We start from the raw sequence: 25,770 nt of genomic DNA, 5'->3' as shown, positions 1-25,770 counted from the left end.
AGCAATGAAGTCAGAAAGTTATTTGTCAGGCCTATATACATGTTTAAACAGATCCCATATAAATATGAATTCGCTTTCCTTCCTTAAAAATTTCCATTGCTTTCAGTTGCTCTGGCTCCTTGTCTCTTAGGTGTGATTAGTGGTATCTGGAAGGTGTTTGGCTTTGTAGTCCTGTTGTGAAACGTGTACTTCTGGTAGTTCAGGTTTTCTCTTGTCTGGGATAATTCCAATGAAATTGCATTTGCCCTCTTTTCTCATAGAACAGAAACATGATATAATTTTGCTCTTGTTTTTCTATGACTTGGAGAAGGAGGAGGAATCAGCAATAGAGCTTTGTTATTTCTTGCCATTAACTCTGGATTTCTCAGAGGAAAAATATCTCATGGGAAAGCCTGTGGTCTGTGGCCAGGGACCTTCTGCATTCATCAGACTCCTGTTGAGGCAGCTGAGAGGCTTTAAAAAGCCAGTTGGGCCATTAGAAGTGGGGTGCAATTTAAAGCATTTCCACTGGTTTGACACAAAAAATGCTGCACAAGTTAAGAACAGCAAGAAGGAGAGGTTATGACTCCTTAAGTACCTCATGGAGCCTGAAAGAAGGAGGAACAGCAAAAACTGAGGGTGTGTGTGGAAGGAACATTGTTCTCTGTGGTGCACTGTAAGTCCACAGGTTACTGCCTTCTACATTGAATTCTCTGCTCTTTTTGCACTTGTAGTATAGAGCTGTGGTGTATTTTCAGGAGAATGCCTGATGTATATGATGTATTTATAAAAAAAAAAGTGAATATTCCACACAGTGTTTATGTTCCTGCTTCAGTGTTCAGAACCTGCAGATCCTAAAGGAGGGCTTGAGCACATTTGTGGCACAGCCAAAATGTTAGAGGGGCTTTGGGAGCTTTAAGCCTGCCCTGCATTCCCAGATCCTGCAGTGATTCCAGGCTGCTGCAGTTGATGTGAGGTTGTTACTGACCTGAGATCACTGATCTCAGCTGTGTTCAGAAACATGCCCTCCTAGGACCCTTTCTGCCAAGGGCATTTTCTCCTCTTCACTTGAACATCTTTACTATCATTTCTTGGGCTGCTGGAGTGGTCAAAAAATTGGTTTTTTTTCAACAGGGATCTGACTAATATGTGGTTTAAACAAAGGTACCATACTTTTCAAAATACCTTGGATCTCAGAGTTGTGAGTAAACTCATCAAAACCATGAAAAATTTTGTAAGCTTCAAACAACCTGCCTTTTCCATTCCCTATCAGGACCCACTTTGACTTTTCATGTTCAGTAACTTGCTTTCCTCACTTCTCACTACTTTTACTCAGTCAGACAGTTCATAATCACAAGTAACAGAAGAATAAAGTCTAGAAAAGGTCATCTATTCCACCTAAACATCTGAGTTAGATGAACTTCACCCTGTATTTCCAGAAATGTGATGCTGTGTCTCTTAATTGTCTGATAAGAGAGTTGAAAGGAGTAGCTTGTTTGACCCTCTACCTCCTATAAGTAATTTTTTTGTTCTTCATGTTATCATATCAACATGATTGCCTTGTTCTGTGTCTCATGCTGCATGTTTTTGTGTCAAGGGGTGACAGACTTCCCTTCTCCTTATAGGTTGTTGTTGTCTTTGGTTTTTAGCTTAGGACTTCTGTTCACATTCAGAAAAATGTGTAACACACCAAGGTGTGTGACAGTTCAGAATAAAACCATATATACATTAAACACAAATTATCAGCATGATAAATTGCATTAAGATTTCAAGAGGGTCAATAAAATTTCTGTGATAATTCAGTTGTGTTCTTGCCTTTTAAATGTCCTAGGGAAGGACAGTGTTCATTTCGATTTCTGGGATTTTGGTTTCTGGGCAGTCAGTCCACTTCTGGCAGGTAGCTGCTCCCAAAGCACAGGCTCCATGAATTTAAAGAGGTGATATGTTAGAAGAGCAGACACTGCTTTCCCCAAAGGCTGACACTGGAGCCCAGACTGGAACTGAGACAGGAGCCTAAAGCCTCCCCAGTCTAAGGTATTGCAGCTGCTTGTACCTGCTGGGATCCAGTGGCTCTGCAGGATCCTGGGAGGTCTCTGGGTGGTGTGAGGGTCCCAAGGCAGGCCAGGGCACTGGGATCCCTTGCTGTGACAAGCCTGTGACACCTGGGGAGCTGAGGTGGTACATCAAGGAGAGGTGCTGGGCTGGCTGACACCAGTTTTAAAGATTTGTGTTGGTGCAGTTCCCAGAAGGGATTAATTCCTGTCCAGCCACACAAAAAGCTATCCAGGCTGGCAGTCCAGGCTTGCCTGGGATGTTTGCATTTGGGGAAGCCTAGTTTAATGTCAGCTGAATCTAGTTCCTTGGAGACCTTACTAAAAATACAGGAGGACAAGCCTGGGACTACCTGCAGGAAAGGTTTTTCAAGAGGCAGACATGTTGCTGTGTTGGCCTGTGGACTTGGGCAATGATTGTTTGTTTGTTTGCTTTCCAGAGGTCTAACATTAGTAATGCTATGGCTTTTGAATCCTTGAGTAACAGCAAAAAGTCCTTTCAAGCCTCCTCTTGAACTACAAGGCTGTGGTTTCCTTCGGTTACTGCCTTTGGTTTGCTGGTGGGGAGTCCATTGGTGGTGCTTTCCCTCAGATGGAAGGCAGGCCACAGAGTGAATCAAAATACTTGGGGCTTTTTTGTTTGTCTTGAATGTCAGCTCATAGTTGCATCCACTTTATTATCAAAATGTGGAATTTATTTATTAAAACTTGGAATATGGCACAACTGAAAACTGCAAAGCACCTTGAAGCTAAACTGAAACCTTGTTTCATTCCACAGCATTTGGGTGAGATAGTTCAAATAGAGAAAATTAGGGAATTATTCAGTGACCACACATCTTGCATGTTCACCTCTCCTCTTCTGCATTAAAATAAAAGTACCCAAAACCTTAAATGTAGTACCACAGCATTTGGAGTTTTTCACAGTGACAAGCAAACATTCTCCCATGGCTTTTTGTGCATTGAGATCTTCCTGACCAAAACTTTGATGACTTTTGGTTCCTTCTGAACCAGACAGCCCCACTGGAAAACAATGTGCACAGTTACAGCACTGCAGAAGTAAAATGGTCTGAAACATTGTGCTCCAGCACAATAGACACCAAAGGAATGTGAGACAAATGGAAGAAAATTGACTGGAAGCTTCTGATGCCTGGGAAGTCCATGGTGGGGAGCAGTAAAGATGCATTTGGGAAAGCAGTAATTATTCATTCCAGTAAAGCAAATTAAGCTCAAACAACATCAGAAACCAGTGTGGTTACATGAAAAGCAGAGTCAAACACAGGGCAGTGGGAGAGTTATGAAAACAACCAGAACCAAGAAGAAAAGAATAATTAGAAAGAAAAATAATGATTGGTATCTCAATTAAAACAAAGAACTGCAAGCAGAGCTGTTCCCTTAGCAGCTTCACGTGTGTCCCAGCAAAAGTCTCCCATATGTTACTGAAAAAGGTTTTTCCAATTCAGACAGAGATGGTAATTTGCTGGAGGTCATCAGGATGGTATTTATAAACAAACTGGGTGTGAGAAGCCACCCTTGGGGCAGCCTTTTCTTGTGGTTTGCTTACATTTTACCCATGATTTAACAAGCAAAGTTGAGAAAATATGGGTGACTTAATTTAGTCTGTGTGATTCTGTGAAATGCTGTCTTTAATTCCTATCAGATCCTGTCAGGACTGTTAGAGTTGTCTTCCTAGTAGAGACAAGGCCATGGAGAATTCCCGTGTGGTGGGAGGATCTCATTTCCCACCTCCACTGTGCCCTGCTGAGCTGACAGAGCTGTGGGACCTGGAGCTGCCACAGCCCTGTCACCTTCTGTGCAGCTCATGGGCAGAGGGGTGTGGGTGAGTTCTTGGTCCCAGTCTGTGAACAACAGGCTCAGATACACTTCTCCACCTACCTGGATAGGTTTTGGAGACTGAAACCTTCAGAGATGGGCTCCAATCAAAGCTGGTGTGGAAATTAGAAGACTTTCTGATAGGTGTGAGACTTGAAAGCATTGCTAAGCAGAGCCTGGAGTCTGTGGCCAGCAGCACAGGAGTTAAGCATTGAAGGTTTTTTTTTTGTATAGGCAGGAAAGGAAAAATTTATAGCTTATAATCAACCCATGAAAAATGTAGTCTGTAGTGTTTCTTTCCTGTCTGAGCTCTTGAAGTCCCCAGTTCCTATCTGAGACTGAGTATGGAGAGTTTCTTTGCAAGGACAGCAAATATAAAGCTACTGCAAGATGTGGGCAAGTGTCCAGCCCATGTCTGGAAAGCTGCATTATTCCCTGGCACTCCAGTAGAACAGCTGGGCAGCAGGAGAGCACTGGGGCACAGTGTACCTCTTCTCTCTTTCCCATTTCCCCTCTTGACTGAAATGATTTTGCTGGCAAATTCAGTGTCTGTAACAGCTGTGAACTCTTCACCCTGCTCTGGGAGACTGGATCTGTCTTAAACTCTGTTTATTGTTCAGCTTAAGAAAGTGGCCACCAACCAAGCCTCTGGAAACTGAGCTTAGTGTAGAGAGTGTGAACAATATTAGTGCAAAAACTTGCCCTGGGGAGAGGCTTCTCCTTCCAGATCATGGCTGAATTGGCCAGTGGTTGTAGGAATAGAACACCTAGCCTGGCTTTTGGGACTGGGGGAATGATGGTCTGTGATGTGAGTGGGAGCACAGAGCAGGAGGAAATGCACTACCTGGGCATGGAGTGGGGCACAGTGCTCCCTGCCTGTGGGGGAATGAGAGGAAAATACTGTGGGCACAGGACAGGGGTGTTTGTGACTGTTGGTGCTCTGTGGCAGCGTTCTGGGTGTGTGGGGCCAGAGGGGACAGCTGAAACTGGGAGGGTGGTGGCAGAGTCTGGGAGCATCACTGGGACCATCTGCCTGCTGTGGTGTTTCCTGGCCTTGGGATGTGGAGCTGGTCTGGCACTGCTGGCTGTGCCACAGCTTGGAGCGAAACCTGAAATCCAGAATGTGTTTGCATGTTAATTTTTGATTGTGAATGCTTTTTGTAGCTCTGAAATCATAATTCCAGCATTTCTCCTGTCAGCAAGCCTAACCAAAGAATGTTACCAACTGATTTTCAAATGCTTTAACTGAAAATTCAAAGTTGCACATTATCAGAACAAGAAGGGAAATAAAAACAGACTTAAATGGATGCAAGTTGGATGAAATCTGTCTGGTATTAAAAGTTAATTGAGTTTTGAGGAAAACTTACACAATTCCGATGAGACACAGAGAGTAGGAGAAACTCTCTTTTCTCTTTCTTAACTCTTGGTTTATTTTGGATGCTGCTGAGCAGCTGAGTTAACCAGAGACTGCTCTGGTTTCCCAGTTTGCACCAGGAATGTGCCAGTATTTGTACACAGCTCCAATGGAAAGTTTCCTGTGCTTGAGATACAGAAATGGTTTGGAGACATGGAAAGTTCAGGGCCTTTTTCTCAGGATGTTTAGGTGTTTATTGTGCTTTTTATTCCGAAATAAGGAGCTTAAAGTTTTAAGAAAAGTGGGGGTTTTTTTAGTAATTTTCTATTTTTGCTTTTTCTATTTTTCAACATTGAGTTGAAAATTGTCAACAACATTGCAAATTATGTTGGAAAACCATAACTTAAAATGTCTTATTTTCTTACAAAGTCTGGTTGAAATTATGATAAATCCCTGCAAATGTAGGATCTGAGGGCATTCCCACAAACATATATTGTGCAGTATCTAAGCACCAATCTAATAGCTGTGTGTGGATGAGCACCTGCATAAATCAGGGAAAGCAAACAAACAGATCACTTCCCCCCTCCTCCCTGCTTCAGGCAGGATGGAAACCACACTGAGTCATCAGCTCTGCTTTCCCTCATCCCCCTCAGTCTGTAGAAGGATTGTTGGTGTTCTTTTAGCTGCATGTACTAACAAAGTCTGGGATAACTTCCCTGAGCAAGATCCAGTGGTGCTGCAGCTCCTTTAGCATCCTTCCCTGCTCTGCCAGCATGAGCAGGACACCCTTTTTGCCTGCTGTACTTTGACAGCCCCTGCTTGGTTTGTGCTGAGGATGAGATGAAGACCCTGCTGACGGATTTCCAGTCACTAGGATCAGCAGGCCCAGTGTCTCTCCTGTGGCTCAGCTCTGGGCACTCCCAGCTGGCTCTGGCAGGGCAGGCTCCTGCTGCAGCGAGGGTTTATCCCCCAGATGAGGCACTCCCACTCACTGTGTGTGCCTGGGGGGTCAGGCTGGGGATTTCCTCCTTTTCCTCCATGTGAGCTACAGTTTCATGAGCAGGCAGGCTTTGTACCAAGGCTGTAGATAAGGAGGAACACTGTGTTGGGATTTGCAGCTCCAGTATGATCCCCAGACCCTGCAGCTGGTGAAAGGCCCCAGAGGAAGCATTTGATTTAGCATTTCCACTGGGAAGGAGCCATGAATACCTTGTTTCCTCCCTGCTATTTTCCCACAACATGCCAGGGAGTGGTTATGGAGCAAACACTGAGTTTACCCCAGTGGCCCAAGACGGAATGAAGAAATTCTGTGGTGCTGTTGATGGTGTGTGTAACGTGTGGTGTTGTTAAACATGGCTGTGGTACAGCTCAGCACAGATGCTTCAGGTGGGCTGTGAATGTGTCATGTGCTTGTGGCTCTGGTGGGTGCAGGTACTCTCAGTTCCATCTGGATGCAAGCAGTGTGTTCTCTCTTTTCCTTGCAGTGAAATAGCATCAGTCTTACGGGCCTGGCTCGATCAGTGCTCGGAGGATTTCAGGGAGCCCCCTGACTACATGTGCTTGCTCAAGTTGCTGGATTACCTGAAGAACAATATGCCCAATTCTGACATGGAGAGTAGGGTGCAGAACCTCTTGAAGCAGTTTCAGAACCAAGAAGTAGAAGCTGTTGGTGAGTTACCATTCCCTTCTCTCTTTCTGTCCTCCCTGCCTGTAAGATGCCCCAGGGATTTATGTGCAGTACATTTCACCACTTCTCATGCTTATCAATAATATTGTGAGGCTCTCTCTAATAGTGTTACAGTGTGAGGTGAGGTGCCTGTGTCTGTTCATCCTGGGGTGGATATATAAATATAAATATAAATAAATAAATAAATATTTGAATATATAAAGATTTGGCTATTTTATATATATATATATATATACACACACACACACACACACCTACATATATATATATAAAAATTATTGCCAAAGCTTTGTGATTGCTGCAGCAGCCAACGGGGTAATTGTCAGCACACTTCACATTTCACTGAGTTAAAACACACAGCTACTCTCTAGGTGGGCTTCTCACTTAACCTACCGCCCCAAAAAAAAACCCCAAACAAACAAAAAACAGAGTACAGAGCTGTGACAAAATACAGCTTGAGTCACAAGCTTTGTCCTGCAGCTTTTCTTCCTAGTTACCACCTTGTCTAAGGAAGTGCCTGTGGGTGTTTTTTCCTATTGGAGTGGCTGGCTGCTGGTATCCAAGGACAGAGGAAAATGTTACGTTATTGGGGGTCACAGGCTGCTGGAACAATAGTGAACTGTAGTCACACAAACCTGACACATCCCCATATCCTGGTCAGAAAACTTCCTGTGCCGGAGCTGGGGAGTGGGGGGAGCTCACACAGGGTGTGAATGAGAACTGGAATCAGCTTCCACCTTTGGTAGAGGGGTCAGAGAGAATAATTCATGCCATAAATGATAAAGGAAATGCCAGAAAAAAACCCCCACTTTCATTACATGACAGTCACGTCTGCCGGATGCTCCAGAAATACCATGTCAATGTATAATACTGTGAAATGCCAAAATAGCTCAGTCATGAACAGGAAAAGGAGGAATGCCCAGAGCCCAGGCCCTTACTGAGCACAGGTAAGGAACAGGATGGCTCAGATGTCACTCGTGCTGACGTTTCCTGGCTTGGGTTCCCCGAGCTCAAAGAAAGATAGAGACATGGAGACATGGAAAGTTCAGAGCCTTTTTTCAGGAAGTTTAGGTGTTTATTGTGCCTTTTATTCTGAAATGAGGAACTTAAAAGTTTTAAGAAAAGTGGTTATTTTTTAGTAATTTTTTGGTTTTGCTACACTGAGTTGAAAATTGTCAACAACATTGCAAATTATGTCTGGAAAACCATAGCTTAAAATGTCTTATTTTCTTACAAAATCCTGTTGAAATTATGATAAATCCCTGCAAATATAGGATCTAAAGGCATTCCCATAAGCATATATTGTGTAGTATCTAAGTACCAATCTAATAGATGGGTGTGGATGAGCACCTGCATAAATCAGGAAAAGCAAACAAACAGATCAGTTCCCTCAGAAAGAGGAAAAGGAAACTCATGAGATCTGTATTTGGGTTCATCTGTTCTTCAGAGTCAACAGAAGTTCCCAGCAGCCCTGCTTCTCTATTTGTTTCCTCAAGTGACAACTGAAAACATTCTTTTTTAAGTCACATGTGGGCCAGTAGGAATGATAACATTTTCCAAATTGTGGCAGAATAGAGGCTGCTTGTTAGAGTAAAATAAGAGGAGGGCAATGAAATTAGGCTGTGGGATTTACAAAAAAGAGTTTTAGGATTGCCTTACTTTCATTAGAGCTCCATCATGGTACATTTTCTTTCAAAATTCCTGATACATTTTCTGCAATCTTTGTTGATAAGTACTGTCCCAAAGCATTCCTGCTGGGTTCTGAATTTTGAAATTTGGGCTCTAATCCCACGGCTTGATTTGGGTAATCAAGCCTCTGTTCTGTGCTGCCATCAGCCATGCCAGTAGATTAGATTGCAGAACCAGACAGGAAGATAAAAGCTGCTTCTGGCCTCAATTCTTGCAGGTTGAGCAAGCAAAGCAAGGAGAGGCAGAGGTTGCAGGGTCAGGAGGGGCACGAGCTCGCCCTCAGTGCAGTCAAGAGTCAGACTTTGAGAGGGCTGAGTGGATCACAGGGGTCCCAAGATGATGAGATGCTTGAGTTCAAGGGGATTCCAGCTTGTTGGAGAGTAGGGAATAGACTGCTCACACATCTATGAAGGAGAAAAAGAGGGATGAAAAAAGAAATGGAAAATTTGCACTGTGCTTCAGGACCTTGTTTTAAGCATGTTGTGAGGTTTTGGGTAGGGCTGCAGTTCAGTGGTGAGGATTTCCAGTTGAATTTCAAGAGCCAAAAGGAAAAAGAGGTTTTACAAAGCCAAAAGGAGTGAGATTCTTGTAGCAGTCCAGTCCAAGTCCATTTAATTATGCAAATTGTTACAAAACAGCCATGCAAAAGCAGCCTAGAACAGAGGTCTCCATTTACCCCACTGAGCTCTGCCAGTAAATTGTGCAATTCAAATGTACAGATGGAAATCAGCTTGTAGACATAACTTGTTACATCAAAACTGTAGCAATTTACATTGGTGATTATGTTCTGTTAATTACTGGAGGAAGGAACAATGAAGTATTTTGAAAAACAACGATTCTCTATCACATTATCTGCTGTTGTTGCTTTAATGCTCTGCTTTAACTGGGTATGAAGTCTTGCATAACACTCTTTGTTTTTGTAAATGAAATCTCACCAGTAGTAAACTCAGTACTTTGGTTGTTAGTCTTCAGCAAGTCCCTGTTTTCTTCTCCCTCCCTATGGAGTTACTGCTGCCTTACAGTAAAAAGAATTAGGATTTATTTTCAGGGAATTTCTGTTTCTTCCTCCTCTACCATGGGAAACAAGGGCATATTTCTTGATGTTTGAATTTTTGGTTCCCAACTTCTTGGAGCTAAAAGGTGACAAGGCAGCAGCTGTGGAACCCTCTCCTTTCTGCACTGGCTCAGGTTCCTCAGTGAGGACAGTTCTGCTCTCTCACCTCCTCTCTGCTGCCCAGTGCAGATTTAGGAGAACCATTCTGCAGAATATTGTGGGTGCTCACTGTATTCCATTTCCTGGGAAAAATTCCCTGAGAGAAAAGGTGAAGGCTGCTGGAATAAACCCTCTTCATCATAGCCCATGTAGCCACAAAAGGTGCCAGGAAATCTGGTGTCTTCTTTTATTTCTGGATAGAAGATCATTCCTAATGCAGTATTTTGGGGGTATAACTGCAGCCTCATGTCTTTGAATTTTTTTTGTAGTTTGAATTTTTTTTTCAGATTATAAATACTGGAAAATAGATTAACAAAACTGTGGAATACGAGTAAGGAATTTTTGTTGGGGTGTTGGTAATGCTTTTTCTTTCAGAAGAACAGTTAGCAAATGGATCAAGTCCCTTCTCTGCTAAGATTTGTTCTCTCTATTTCCTTTTACTCCACCTTTTCTTTGCCAGTTTAATCTTTGGTCATTTTCCTCACTCCAGTGGCACAGTGGGGCCATTACATCAGGCAGGGCCCTTGGGGCATTCTGCTGTAATACAGTGATGTTGCAAAATAAACACCTGCTTTGATTCATTGTTTGCTGTATAAATTCACTGAGTGGTGTTTTCCATCCTGGCCAGATGGGTTCTGCAGCACTTCCTCCAGTGACCTGGTTGATGGAGAGGAACTGGAGATCAGCAGTCCAGAAGAATTCTCCTCTTTTCAAGACCACGTTGTGGCAGAACAGTTGACATACATGGATGTGGTATGTAGAGTATTGCATATAATACAACTTTATAAAATAAAACATTTTTTTGCTAAGTTACATTGCTTTAAGTGTAGGGTTCCAGAACCGGACTGCTGCTGGGACACAGAACACAGCTCTGTGGTTATCCCAGATGTTTCAGTCATTGAGCTTTTTCCTTCTGTCATTTTGAAGGTGGTTTTTTTGGTGTTTTTTTTTTTTTTCTTTTTTTTTTTTGGTTTGGTTTGGTTTGGTTTGGTTTGGTTTGGTTTTTTATGTGTAGCCTCTTTTGCAAAAATTATTGGCACTGAGAAATAGCACATTTTAACTATAACAGTACCTGGCTTAAAGATGTCTAGGAATTCTGGACTTTAATGCTCAGATTTTGCTTTGTGTCTATCAATTCCCTTCTGAATATCATTATGTAAAAGAATTTTATCTTGATTATGCAGCTGATACAAAGGTGTCCCTAATTTTCCCAGTATTGTTTAGCTGGCAGTTCATTTGAGGCATCAAGCCTATAAAGAGTATGCCAAAGGATATTTTAAACTAAGAGAGAACCAATATTTACTTTTAAGTACCATATTAGATTTAAATTTGTCCTCTAAACTTGTATTTCTTCTTGTGAATAAAAGATTTAGGAGAAAGCTGCTGGCTTACCACACCTCTGTTTCCCTCTAGATGCTCTTCAGAAGAGTTGTGCCCTACCACTGTTTGGGATCCATCTGGTCTCAAAGGGATAAGAAGGAAAACAAGAACCTGGCTCCCACTGTCAGAGCCACCATCACCCAGTTCAATGCAGTCACCAAATGTGTCATCAGCACTATCCTGGGGACCAGGGAGCTCAAAATCCAGCAGAGGGCCAAGATCATTGAGAAGTGGATTCACATTGCACATGTAAAGCATTTATTCTGTTTATTGTTTTTTGGGTGGGTGCCTTGGAGTGAAGCAGTTGGGAGAGGAGAAAGGGGTTGTACACACTGGTCCCAGGCTATCTTAGCTCTAATTCTTTCTATTTTTAACTGATTTTTTTGTGATACCAAATAGATATTGCCCTTCTTCCCCTCAGTTCTTCCCCACCATGGAAATGGGGTTGATGCTTGGCCATGCCAGAGCTTTAGAGAGCTCCAGATAGCTGATATCAGCAGCTCTTCTCTTGTCCACTGCTGGAATCACTCCATGGTGGGAGGCTGCTGGCCTTCAGCAGCATGTGGAATCACCTCCCTGTGCCTCAGCAGAGCTTCCAAGAGGGTCTTGTAGCAGATTCCATGTTTTTATCCTGTTTTTCCTAATATGTGCAAGAAGGGGGTTTTCCCATGCCTGCTTTACATACCTAGTTTGCTAATTTCCTAGGTTTTAATACTTTACTGTAATGTTCCTCATTCCCCTTGGAGCACTGGGCAGCTGGCAATAAACAAGATCTCTCTGGAAGAGAGCACTTCAAGCACTTCCATGTGGATGTGTGTTGACTCCTAAGAATCCCATGGATTCTTTTTGAGCTCTACAGAACAGTCAGAAAAAGCTGAAGCCAGAGGCTTTCCAGCCTTGGCAACTTCTGTGCTTCCAGAGGCAGCATTGAGTCCTGGCACCTGAGCTCTGGCAGCTGCATGGTTCAGGAAGCTGGCATGGGGAAGGGCCTGGACCTCTCCTGTGGCACTTAGATCTGCTTGTTTTTATCATCATCTGGTGGATGCTTTGTTGCCTGTGTGAAGGGATTAGGAAGGTTGATTCCCAGTTTCTACATGCAGATCCAAGTGGCAGAGGGCACCAGCTGAAAGGGCCTGCTTCCTGGGGCAGGCTGGACAGAACATCATCATCATCCCAAGGCTGAAGGGAGGCCGGGGGAAATCAGGGAAGGCACTGCCCTCATCCCACTCACTCTGTGGATGGAGAACTTTGTTCTACACCCCTGCTGATTCTGTGCTTCTCTCTTTACTTAATTCATTAAGTGCTCCAGTCGTAGCATGAAACACATGAAAAATGTATGTGCACACTCTGCAGAGCAATGGCACGTGTACAGCAGCTGGGTGCACATTTACTGAGCTGCCCACTTCTGAAGAAAGCTGCTTGCTTTGTGCATGCAAATGAGTGTTTTGAACAGCTAGGTGCCTGAATTAGAAAATAATCCACTCATTAAAGTACAGTTATTCACTGATAACTAAGCTTAGCAGCACAGAGTTCCACGCTTGTTATCTCCTCATGACTTTTGGATCCATTTTCTTGGTTCAAAAGATAAACTGGATACTTTCTCTAGTGCCAACCCTCTGCTCCACCTAGATCTAAGGTTCCTGAGCAGGAGCAGCCAATTTCACTCAAACAATATTTTCTTTAAAAATAAAAGGAAAAAATGAAATAATTAATGTGCTGTTATGCTTAAAATTTTTAAAATCAAAGCTGTTTTTGCACAGAATTCTTTCTGGTTTTCCCTCTGTGAAGGACACAGCATGAAAGTTATTAAAACCAGTCTTAAAAATTCTTCTTACATGCAAACGAAAGCTTGCTCAATTTTAGTCTGTAGTTGGTTGAACCACTGAGAACACTAAATCCAGTATTAAATGAAACTCCTACTGTGCTCTAAATTACACAGTGTGCAGTTAAGTTAAGATGGTTCCAAATTGGTTCTTCCAGTTCAAACTCCTGTTGTACTGGGAAGAAATAAGAAAAGCTGGTAATTTGTGCCTCTAAATTCGTGTTCTCCACAAGCTAAATTTCAGGTTGAACAAAAAGAAAGGTCTCATTCTTTAACATGTCAGTCTCTGGAGAAGAGCTGTTATGTGGTTTTTTTTTTGGCCCCAAGCCATGCAAAAACAGCTTTCAGTTCCAGTGAGTCCTGCCCCATGATCTTGAACTTGGTGTTTATCTGACCCAGGTGCCCACCTGCTTCAGGTGCTGTCAGCCCAGGCTCTCTGCTTAAGCCACACTTGGATAAATGGAGTCTCCTAATTAGAAGTTTTTTGTGGGTCAGTAACTGGGAGAGCTTGTACTCTCCTTAGCTGATCAGTCACTTCTAATGCAGCTCATGAACAGAGATGCTGATGGATTAAGGTCTGACTTTTGCTTATGCTGAGGTCGCTTTACATTTGTTCAGTCCTACAAAGGAATAAATCGTGTCTCTTTTCACTGTAAGGATCCTTTACATAATAAGCATTATTACGGTAAGAATCAGATTCATAAAAACGTTGATAAGCAGAATTTGAGTTTGAATACATTCTTATCTCCATGCAGCAGTCAGATTGGCAGGTGTTTTGTCTGCTGGATTTGCATGTACAGACACCTGTGCTGAAGGTTGTGGCATCCAAGCTCTGGTTCTTGAGCCACCAACAGATTTCCAGGAGTCACAGACCAGACTTGCCCTCTTGCTTCCCTCCTCTTTATGAGAAATATGTGCTACTTTTTTGAGCTTTTCATTTTCCTTTTCCACCCAAGCTTTTGCCACAAAGTAGATGCACAAGAAACATCCATGGGCCAGTCTCTCTGTTCAGATTTGATCCCAGCTCTGGAAAAGCTGAGAAGGTTTTTCTCTTTAACGGTGTGCACATACTTGAATAACAGGTTATTCCTTTGCATGTCTTTATTTTTAATTGACACTGAGATGATTGAGGGTTTACATTTTAAATACCACATAAAGAGGCAAAGCCTGGTTTTCTCCCTAAGGGGTAAAAGGGATTGGTAACTATAAAGAGCTTTTTAAGAAGTATAACCTTTGTGCCTTTCACCATGGCTTCATGGACTCAGTTCCACTTTTATTTTTACTTGGAGAACTGGAAGCTGTGACACCATAAATAGATGAAAGTGAGGAAAACAAGCTCTAAATGCCAAAGCTTGTGCAGTGTTTGGTGGCTGGAGTGGGGAGTGATGTTCTTGATGCTCAGTATTTGCACAGCTGCTGCTCAGCAGTGAGAATGTGCAGCAGGCCTGACAGGGCTCAGAGAGAGGAGCACCAAGGTCTGTGCACTGCTGACATTTAATGCTCCTGTGTTTCCAACCACTCCTTTCACAGGAATGCAGAATCCTGAAGAACTTCTCCTCCTTGAGGGCCATCATTTCAGCTCTGCAGTCCAACTCCATTTATAGACTGAAGACCACCTGGATGTGTGTTTCCAAGTAAGCCTCTCCCTCAGTTCCCAAGGGTCACAGGGCTCAGTGCTCCTTGTTTTCTTCCTTTCCTCACTCTTTCTGTTCTGTTCCTTCACTAACATGGGTCCTGTCAGAAGAACCTCCCATTCCTGGGATGCTCAGACCCCTCCTGTGAGCTCCTTTCCTGTTGAGGGGACAACCTGCCCTTGGGGATACTGAATTCTCTCATTTCTAGCATGTTGGGTCTTCCACAACCTCTCTAGAAAAACTGTGGCACTGACTTCTCACCCAGCTCATGCTCACCACTCCCAGGTCACCAGCATCTCTGCTTGTTGTCCTTTTTCCCATGAAGTTTGAGGAGATCCAGCTTGCTACAGATCCTCCCAACTCTTCTCCTGGTGCTGATATTTACATAAAATATATTCCCAAATTACAAAATCCAGTATTGAAGATAATATTTCTTCCAGGGGAGAAAATATTTCTTCACTTTATTGTGATTATATTTACTGCCTGCCCCACAGATGCCAGAAGTTGCTGTCTAGAAAAGATGGTGTTCTGCTCATTCATTTTGGGGAAATCAGATTTCTTTGCCTTTGATAAATTAAAGTATCCCTCTGCCAGGCAGAATCCTTCTGTATTTCCTCTCCAAAGAAGTCGGATTTTCCTTCTACTGCCCTGTGTTTCTGATCAAAATATTGCCTATCTTGTCTTGGGCAAAAAACTACTCCTGCACTTACTTGCTTCCAGCTTTCCAGAATACATGGAATAGGACAAAAACTTGGGTTTTTCTGTTCCTTTGTATCCCCTGACCCATTCTCACACTGCACTGACAGTTCAAAGCCCTGCCCAGGGGCTGCTGCTGGTGTTTCTTTGCTGTCAGATGAGGCCAAACTTTGCTGGAAGCACCAGAATGTCCCACCAAGGCTCCCAGGAGATGTGCAGCATCTCACTGGGTGCATTTTGGTGCTGTTATCTTTTATAAGTAGAACTGCTAATGATTGATGAGAAACAAGCAGAAACTTGATTGGATTTTAGAGTGCTTGCTAATGACATAAATGACATTATCTTCCCCTGTGCAGGGACATCCTGCTGATGTATGAAGAGTTGTCAGAGATCTTCTCAGACCATGACAATTACCTGACAAGTAGGGAGCTGCTGATGAAGGTGAGAACTGGTGTGAGTTCAGAACTTGTGATCTCAGTGAAATCGGAGGTTTAACCCTTTTTGAAACAGGCTGCCAAAGCTCATCTCTTCTTCAAGGACCTTCCCTGGTGTTTAGGGAAGAGCAGGCTGTAGAACCTGAACTTCTTGCTGGGCTGAGAGTTGATTTCCTTGTTCCTGGAAGAATCAGTAGCTTTAGCCTGGATAGCCACAGCCAGCAGGCTCTGGCAGCAGGATCTGGGTGGACAGCAGCCCTTCAGCCCAGGAGGTCACTGGAGCAGTGCCACACCTTCAGCTGAGGAATGAGTCCAAGATGTTTGTCCCATTATCCTGTACCTTTCTCAGAACTACAAAGCAGGGCTGGGAATTCTGAAGGAACAAGCTTCCTGCTCTGTGTGTGGCCAGATGGACAACAAAGCAGGCTCTGTGTGGAGCAGTTTGACTCTTGCACTCTCCTGAGTGAACCCCAGTAAGCTCAGGAGCCTGAAAGGGGTGAGGAAGAATGGCAGGGAAGGGCTGTGTTCGGCAAAAGCTAAGGAATGTTTGTGGCAGGTTTTTTCCATCTGCATAAAAAAGTTCCTATAAACTCACTAAGCAGTTCATTCTTTGGCAGTTCTGTCCAGCCAGTCTGGCATCTGTCCCTCAGCCCCTTGCCTTGGGATCAGAAACTCTGTGTTTTGCTCAGGAATGGTGGGTGAACACACTCACATCTGTCAGTCTGTTTTGTTTATCATCCATTTATCAACATCTGTAGGTAATTTTTAAAGCAGGTGAGACCATAATAAGCATAGAGGGAAAATGTGTGTTCAAAACAGCCTGATTAACTAAATATTAAAAGACAAAACAACTCAGTCTGAGCCTAGACCTCTGGCTCCCAGTAAATCACCCTCCAGCTGCCCTAAGCAGATTTTAAAAACATTTTGGAAGCAGTGAGAGGAGAAAAATCCCTCAGAATAGCTAGAACCTGTCCCCTACTTTTCATCTTGGACCATTTGGAGGATTAATATCCACTGAATCCTCAAAGGCTTAGTTTTCCTTCACTGTAAATAGCCCCTGTAAGGGAAGCCATGTTGGACCTTGCCTGTCCATCCTGCAAATCCAAGTGTGGAGCAAACAAAATGCCATTGGAAACAGGTGGGGTGGCATGGAAAGGGAGCAGTGTTCTCTCCTCCTGAACAGACATTGATAATGATTTGTGACACATCTGCACAACCACTGTAAGAAACACATAACTCCAACATCCCCTGTGCATCCAGGGAAATAAAGATTTAAAGAACTATGGTGAAATATCTCATCCATTCATATGAAAGCTGGAGCTGTGGGGATGGAAACCTGTTCCTTTAATTTCCTGCATGGTTTTGGATTAGTCAATAAACCACAGTCACTGGATGCTGGTGTTGCAGCATAAGAAAAACAACCAAGCATTACAAAGATGGAGATGTTTACTTGTAGCAGGCCTGATGAGGGAATTAACTAGAATTCCTCATGTCAGGAGTGTTGGGATAGAGCATCTGGACACCTGAAGTATGTCTGAGCTTCTCTGATTTACACTCCCATGAGATTTTCAGCAGCACTTGGCTTTGGCCAAAGCCATTCTGCAGAAAAATTCCCTCACAGCCATCTTGGGTGATTTTTGTCCAAAATTCCCAACCAGCATCCAAGTCCCAGGAAATCAACATGTATGTAGACACACATGTGTCTGCACAGCAAGTATTTTTTGCTGGCTTAACCTGTCTGGCTAAATGTACTTACTATTTTGCATGCATGCAGTTTTCAGTTTACCACTTGGATCCTTCATTAATTGCCTTTAATGCTTTATCACATCACAGGAAGCAACATCCAAATTTGCAAATCTGGACAGCAGTGAGAAAGAAAATCAGAAAAAGTCACAGAAACGACTGCAACTTCAAAAAAACAAGGTGTGTTTGGGGGTTTTCCTCTCTTTTTTGAATGGTAACATGATTAACCTAATTGGTCAATTCTACAAGAAGCAAAATCCAGAAAAGTCTTCACCAGACTGGGCAGGAGGGGATTGATGAATATAAACATGTGGTCATCACTTCCAGCTCTCTTTTTCAGTCCTGCAAGAAGGAGTTCCATTATCTACTCTTGTTACACTTTAGAGAGAAATGCAATTTCCATGTAGTGAAACGTGTGCTGCTGTAAATACTGGAGTTCTTGTGATAAAGAGAATTAGCTCTGGCAGAGCAGAAGTGTCGTTTACTTTCAAACATGCTGATGAAGCTTCTGACATACCAGCTTGAAAATTGCACAGGCTTCTACAGAGATTGCTTTGTAAAATGTGTCTGGGGTCCAGCTGCTGATGAAAATGGTTTTTGTCTCAAAGCTGGCAAAGATTTAAAAGGACAGGGAGAGAGAAATCTGGAATAGAGAGGCAAAAGTGCTGAATATGATTTTTGTCTGTGTAGTTGTTTGACTGGGAAAAATATGGATACTTCTGCATGGTAGAAACAATGTTTCCTTTGCAAGTGTAGAGCCAGCCTGAACTCTGCAAATGCTGGCAGTCTAGAAGTTTAAAGTGTGACTAATTAGCATTAAAATGCAGTGGATGGCTGGGGAAGATGTCACTTCTTGGAGAGAAAAAAAAATGGTGGCTTGACTTGACTTCACTATCACAAGGTATAATCACACATCTCTGGTAAAAATCCACAGGGATGAAGCAGAAGCTGCTCACACAGGCTGGCCACAACCATTCCCCTGCTCCTCCTCCTGCAGCAGGTGACAGAGGGACCCTGTCCTGGTCCTCAGTGCTCCTCCCAAAGGCAGGGTTTCCTGGGGACCCACTGTTGGGAATCAATGGCCATACTGTAATGCAAAACCACTGGGTAATACCTGTGAGAGCATCCTGGTCTCAATGGAATTGGATTTAAATTCTATATTATCTAATGAAAATGATGTAATGAAAGAAAACATAATTATAGGACTGATGCTTGGTTAAGCAGATTACTTTAATCTCATTTTCTTACACAGGGGTGTTCTGGAATTGTAATTATTCTCATTTTTCGGTCAGTTAATCCAGCATTGCTCTGCTCACTTGCAGGGAGTGATGCAAGGCACGGTCCCTTACCTTGGCACCTTCCTGACTGATCTCATCATGCTTGACACAGCCCTTCAGGACTATGTTGAGGTAATTTGGGGCAATTTTTTGGAACTCTAAATACCCTCCCTGCCTTCCCAACTGAGTTTACATGGTTCTGCATCCTCTCCTTCTGCAGCTCTTAAAATCTGTTTACAAAAAGAAAAGGGAAGCAATATGCAGTGTTATTAACTGGAACTTGTGTGAATTTTTGTGCATTTATCTCAAGGTACAAGTCTGGCTCTTCTCTGATCCCTTCTCTTTCCTTCCAACAGGGTGGCCTGATCAATTTTGAGAAGAGACGAAGGGTAGGTTGAATGTTCTGTAGTTTTTGGTTTATTGATACCCTCTGGCCAAGGGCATTTGTCTTTAGCAGCTGAACCAGACCTGGTGGCAGGAGACCTTTGCTTTCCAGAACACACAGTTAGTAAATATCCTCCTTCTCCTGCAGGAAACCTTTCACTTTTGTAGGTGAAAGTCTGCAGAGAGCAAGCCAGGTACAGAGGAGGCTGTCAGTCTGTCCCTTTGGCCTGATCCTTGTTGGTCAGAGATAAGTAATGTCCTGTAGGAGTAGAGGTGCTGGGGTTACCTTGGGCTGAATGAAGTCAGGCCAGATCTCCATCCTAGGGTTGAAAGCAGACCTGGCCTTGGCTGAGATGGAGCCATTTCCTGCCCTGAACAACCCAGGGTTATTCTGGCAGGGTGTGTATGAGTGCAGTTACAGAAGAGCAGCACACTCTGGTCACATGCCTTAAGGGCAGCACTTTACATTCCTCTGGAGCAAGTCTGAGTGCACATTATGGATCCTAGGGAAAAAAATCCCACTTTATTGTTAGAAAACTGGTTCTTGAAATAGTTACTCAACTGAAACTGAACTTCACATCAAGCTAAGTTTGTCCTGGATCCCTTGTTGTATGAATGAATATAATCTTGTTCTCTAATTAGACTTTCTATCTGATTATTTATTTTCTTAGGAATTTGAAGTCATTGCCCAGATCAAGCTCCTGCAATCTTCATGCAACAGCTATTGCCTGATACCAGACCAAAAATTCATCCAGTGGTTCAGGAGACAGCGACACTTAACAGAGGAGGAGAGGTGGGTGCTCAGTGCAGCTGGAAAACCTCTCTTCTCACCCCCCACACCTGGGCAGGGACATGCAAACACTGGGGAGTTTTAAAACCTGTTACAAGGGGGTGAAATATCCCCTTGGCCCTGGTAAAGTGCAGGCAGAGCAGTGTTCCCCTTTGTGGAGCTGCAACCTTCTGTGAGGTGAGAATAACTGAAGGACTGGGATTTCTTGAATGTCGCTGCCGTGAGATGTACAACTGAATAACATTGTACAACTAAATGACATTGTACAACTGAATAACATTGTACAGCTAAATAACAGCTAATAAAGAAGGGGGCAGTTTCAAGGAGAATTGTACAACTGAATAACATTGTACAACTTAATGACATTGTCTGCAAATATTCACCTGCTGGCCTCTGCCCTGCAGTTACAAACTCTCCCGTGAGGCTGAGGCAGCTGCTGATACCAACATCCTGTCTCCCAAATCCCAGAAAAGCATGGTGAAGAGGATCAGCACGTGAGTATGATGGGGCAGAGGGGTTTTGGGGTGGGAATAGGGACCTGGATAACTCAAGTAGTGCTCATTTAATCAGCTGCAGAACCTGGCTGGGGATCCACAACTCTGCATTGCTTTAAGGAGAAATGCAGCCTTGTGGCTGAAGCTGTCCCTTTGTGTTGCTAGAAGCAGTCATGAGGATTATTAAAGCTAGAAGAGACTAGAATAAAGAATCCTTCCTATGGTGTCAAAAAAAGAAACCATTTTTAGTGATGGATTATAATTCAGTACCTGTTGTGTAATAACTTTGCTGAATACAGCAGGAAAACAGAGTAAAGGAGGATGAAGTCTGGTCTATTATTAGTCTAAATTGCTGTAGACATGCAAAATTTCCTTACAGGATTTTAATATGAAAATTAAGGTTAGCAAAGAGGTATTTGATAGTGGAAACAACCAGCTGGAGAAGGAAAAAAAAATCATGAGGACATGGTCCAATTTGGTGTAATACCACAAAGATTCAGACAGGAACAGGGCCATCATGCAGCTGGACATGGGAAACAAGAGGCTAGCAGGAATGCAGGGAAAGCTGCATGGAATAAAGCAGAGCTCAAAGACTGAAGTAAAACTATCTGCACTCTGAATGTGTTCTGCTAATGAATGCTGTAGAAAAGCAGTCAGTGACACCTCTTTAAGGTGTATTAAATCAGTAACTGCATGCTGATGCTCCCTGCTCCTCTTGGTGGGTCAGACCAGCTTGTTCTCTTTGACATTCCTTTCAAGCCACTTGACCTGCATTTAGAAATGAGTCTCGGAGAGGGAGTTCCTTTAATTTACACTTTATGATCCCCTTATTGTGAGAACCTGGTACCTGTGGCACCTTAATAGAGGGCAGGAATTGGCAGGAGGGTGAATTTGTCCTTTGAAGCCCTTTTTTCTGCTAAATGAGCCTGAAAATGTGAAGAGATGGAAGGAGAGTGTTGTTCTAGTGAGGCATGAGATGGTTGTGGCCTTGCAGCTGTGGGCACTCTGGGTCAGGAAGGTGTTGTGTTAGCCTGTAATAAAAGCCTCTGGACAAACTATAAACACCACAAAGGAAATGACAACAGGCCACACCAGAGAGGAAAAATCTCCAGAATGTAAGAGCTCCGAACCAAGGGACAGCTTGCTCAGCCCAGCTCTCACTTACTGGCTTTTATGCTTTCTTTCTTTCTATCCTAGACTTTTTCTGGGCACTGATGTGTTCACGCCACCCAAAGAACAACCTCTGAAGAGCTCTCCTGCAGGAGGGAGCTCTGGGGAGAGCACGGATTCAGCCAGTGTTTCATCGTGTGAGTTTAACCACTCTGAAACTGAGGATGTGTGTGTCACTCCTGTCTCCAGTCCTGAGGACCCTCTGAAAAAGGTACACCTGGGGCCTCTGCATGCTGCAGGCAGGCCCAGGGATCTTGGTCTTGACTAAAGCATTGGTTTTAGTGAAATGGAGAGAGAAATGTGTAAAAATGGAAGTAATCCAGTCGGGGCTCTTTCACAGTGTTCTGTGTTGTCCTTTACAGTGGGTTTGTTCTGTCAGGAAGATTCTGAGCAAGGCAGAGGGGAGGGAAAGGCAAACGCTGAGCAGGGGAAGGAAGGGGCAGTTTCAAGAAGGCAGAGAGGAGGGGGTGTGTGCATTTCCACTTGTGTACGGGCTCTCCCCTGGAGCAGGAGTGCCTGGGACACCCTCTGGTCCCAGTTCATGGCTGGCTGCCCGCAGCCTCATCCTGTTCCTTGGATCTGCTGCCACCTCCTGGGCTGCTCTTACTGCGAGGCCAGAGCATCCCCAGCAGGACAGAAACTGTCACTAAAATGCTGGAATCCATCAAGTGAAGTTCAGTTCTCAGTTCAGCAGGCTGGGCAGTGTGGGTGACTGAGGTTTTATCCGTGCCTTCTGCATTCTCCCGTTCCTCTGGCACAATGACACAGCCACACACACCAAATGTGTCCCCTTTGTGACAGCACTTTCCTTTCTGTTGTGCAGATCTCTGGCTACTCCTTATCCTCCTGTTCTCCTGACTCTTCCATGAGCACGCCTTCCTCAGGGGTGTCATCCTTACCCTCATTCCTGCTGGCCTCCAATGACGACAAGAGCTCCGTGGGCTCTGACAAGGGCTATGACTCTGACAAGGGCTCCATCAGCTCTGACAAGGGCTCAGGCTGCAGCAAGGGCTCCGTGTGTGACGCTGGCTCAGGCCTGGACAGTGGCTCCGTGCCCTGCAGGGACTCAGGCTCGGTGCTGGGCAGTGCCCCCAGAGCGCTGCCCGTGTACAACCGGCAGAGCGAGGGCTCCTGCATCATCCGCGTCAGCATGGACGGGCTCCAGGACAGCATCTACAAGAGCATCCTGGTGAGTGCCACGGCTCTGGGCTCGGCACCTGTGCCCATGGCGGGTGGCTGAACCCAGCACTGCCTTCTGAGAGCCCCCCTTCACTGAACTGGCTCATCATACCTGGCTGGAATGGGAAAATGGCACATGGTGCCATGCAGAATGGAGCCTGCTAGGAATGAGATGTCTTGAAACAGCTTTAGGGAAGTTTCTGATCTGGAAATGGGAGTTTGTGTTTTATCAGAAAGGTCCAGGTGAAGCACTGTGAGCACATTGAGGTTTTGACATAAGCTGGTATGTTTTCCCTGGAGCAGCTTTCCCCAGGAGCTGGTTTCTGGAAACAGGGAGCTGACATGCCCTTTAATTCCACAGCTTTTCCCAGTGAAGAAGGGACAATCTCCCTCCTCTTGCCAGACCAGCAGCCCCAGAATTCAGGCATTTCCCTCTCTGCTTATTCCACAGACATATCCCAGCAATGCCACAGGTGCTGGACCATGGGTGACGTGGCTTAGCTCAGCTGGGGGGGAAACAAAAGCGTGATAGTTCTCAGCATCTTTAGTTCCTGATTTTAATGGTCTCACTTCCCCAAATCCAGCAAGTTGTTCCCTGAGGGCCTGATGGATTTGGCTGCTGGTGAGACTGCAGGAGGCTCTGGAGGAGCTGGTTGTCTGCTCCAGATGCACTTGCACAGCACACAGCAAATCCAGCTACAAGGCCAGAAGGCTTTGCAGGATGTCCAAGGGAGCACTTAGAGCAGGAGGCTGCAACAGCAGCTGGGGCAGCTCTTCACAGGGGCTTCAGTGGCTGGTGAGTGAGGTCTCTCAGAGGGAGCAGACACTGGCATCTACTGCTGTCTCACTAGTACTGTACCTGAGTCAGCTTGAACTAAAAAGCCACCACCTCCAAATGTCAAAACCGCTAAGTCTAGTGTCTGTCAGCACCTGCCCCTTTGTTACTGACCTGTGCTTTCAGTTCTCTGACACCTCTTCCAAGAACAAGCAGTTAGGTTTTTACTAACTACTAAATGACAAGAGTGAATGAGAAGAATTTCTCATTGCACCTTATCTTTGCAGATAACCAACCAAGACAGAATCCCTGATGTCACCCAGCGAGCCTTGCTGAAGCACAACCTGGAGCCTGATGCAGTTGAAGATTATGAGCTTGTGCAGGTCATCTCTGAGGACAAAGGTAGGGAAGCAGAACTCTGCTGCTGCCTGCAAAGTTCTGTTGGATTTCAAAGGGAACAGTAAAACGGGAGGCATTAGAAATGCTGTTGATGGGTCACAGCTGCCAGTGAGAACCCCCTGGCTGCTCAGGGGTGGTTTCTGTCAGCACAGCCCCCTTCCCACAGGCACAGCCAGCTCCTGGGCTGCCAGGCTGACTCCATGTGTGCCTTGCAGCCATGGGGTGACCACAGGATTTTGGGTGGGGGTGATGTTCTGCCTTCCTGACACCAGGCCCTTGGATCCCACCCACCTTCAGCCTTCTCTGAGAGTCTGCCAGGGCCTCTGCCAGGCTGAGCATACTCCCTTTCCCCCTGCTCCAAATGCTGCTGTGGCAGAACAGGGAGCTGGCCCTGCCCACACTGTCCTGCTGCCTGTCCTGTCTCAGTTTTGCTGCTGCTGTGCCCCCTCCCCTCTAACTCTGCTGTGGCCCTGTTGTGCAGAGCTGGTGTTCCCCCGTGACGCCAACGTGTTCTACGGCATGAACAGCCACGTCAACTTCGACTTCATCCTGAGGAAGAGGGCAGAGCTGCTGGGCTGAGGCTGCACCTGCACTGCCCTCCCGGGTCACAGGGAATCTGTCAGAATCCCCTGCTGAAAATGTGCAGTGGGAGCAATGGGCAGCCCTGGTGCAAAGGCTCCAGGCTGCTGCATTTGTCTTGAGGACATGCCATGAGCCATCTCTGTGAGAAAAGGGTCTCCTTCATGCCAGTATTATACAGAAAAAGATCATCTGAACTTATTTTTATAGAACTGAAGCAAGTTCTGAGTATGTCTGCCTGAACCAGCTGAGAATTTTTTGCACTTGTTCTATACCAGAGAATGACCCATTTTGGATCTTGTTTCCAAAGAACTGTAAAATGAATGAACTGCACTTGCCTTTGCATGAACTTCATGAATGGGACAAACACTACTTTGTGTTGGATGGAGGTCTGAATGTCACAACAGGGTTGTTTCCCTTGGACTTGGTTAAGCCATGGACCAGAACCTGATGCCTTCTGTGTGCACTCCCATGTGATGGATGGATGTCCTCCCAATGTGCAATTGCTCTGCTGGAACTGAAATCTGAACCTCTTCAAAAGCCATAAGTAAGACATTGGATTGTAAGCAGCCCTGGTTTGAGACACATGAAATACACAGAGTATTTCTGGTTCTGCTGGTAGCACTGTGCATCCCTGCACAGATCTAGGAGCTATTATCCAAACAAACAGCTTATAGGATTCTTAAGGATTATTAGTTTTATCCATGCCTGGGCCTTTTACCCCCAGTTCTGTGGCACTAATTTGCAGCACTGGGCTCAGGTTAAGTTTTACACTGCATTTGGATTTACCACTTCTGTTTACAGGTAGGTAAAACAGACCAACTGTAGGTCTGCTCTACATGCAAGAGTCCTACAGCAGGTCCCACAAGCCTGGTGTAGGTCACAGCCTGAACAATTTATGAATTCCAGTTGTTTGTTATAGGGTGACAGAGGGGGGTTGTTACTGAGCCTTAACCTTTGCCCAGAGTTGGGGCAAACTAGAAGTTCAGTTTTCTCTGTTTCTGGGGTCTGTACAGTGCAGTTCCTTGTGTACATAGCATAGCTCCTACTGTATATAGTACTGCTCACTCAGAGGATATATGGCAGTGTTAAGCTGAAACATAAATGTTCTGGATTTTAAAATTACACTTTGCAAATGTTTATATATGTTACGTTTTTAACTGCTTACCTATAATCTTTATATGATAAGTATATAAATTGTTTTTCATTAA

General features: G+C 44.5%; 1 protein-coding gene across 1 annotated transcript in view; it reads left to right on the top strand.

Annotated features, from left to right (window-relative positions):
- The window catches only part of RGL1 (ral guanine nucleotide dissociation stimulator like 1), a 52,309-nt gene extending 26,539 nt beyond the window's left edge, over positions 1-25,770 (top strand). Inside the window, exons 5-18 of the mRNA XM_063165461.1 lie at positions 6,699-6,883; positions 10,432-10,556; positions 11,217-11,432; positions 14,536-14,639; positions 15,692-15,776; positions 17,603-17,692; positions 18,835-18,921; positions 19,146-19,178; positions 19,845-19,966; positions 20,368-20,457; positions 21,655-21,838; positions 22,451-22,816; positions 23,869-23,983; positions 24,462-25,770. Coding sequence (XP_063021531.1) covers positions 6,699-6,883; positions 10,432-10,556; positions 11,217-11,432; positions 14,536-14,639; positions 15,692-15,776; positions 17,603-17,692; positions 18,835-18,921; positions 19,146-19,178; positions 19,845-19,966; positions 20,368-20,457; positions 21,655-21,838; positions 22,451-22,816; positions 23,869-23,983; positions 24,462-24,559 — 1,900 coding nt within the window. The 3' untranslated portion in view covers positions 24,560-25,770. The remainder of the gene's footprint in view (positions 1-6,698; positions 6,884-10,431; positions 10,557-11,216; positions 11,433-14,535; positions 14,640-15,691; positions 15,777-17,602; positions 17,693-18,834; positions 18,922-19,145; positions 19,179-19,844; positions 19,967-20,367; positions 20,458-21,654; positions 21,839-22,450; positions 22,817-23,868; positions 23,984-24,461) is intronic.

Source organism: Melospiza melodia, chromosome 11, assembly GCF_035770615.1.
Source record: "Melospiza melodia melodia isolate bMelMel2 chromosome 11, bMelMel2.pri, whole genome shotgun sequence".
Classification (NCBI taxonomy): Eukaryota; Metazoa; Chordata; class Aves; order Passeriformes; family Passerellidae; genus Melospiza; species Melospiza melodia.
The sequence above is the reverse complement of the archived record's forward strand: the minus strand, read 5'-3'. Positions and strand labels throughout refer to the sequence as shown.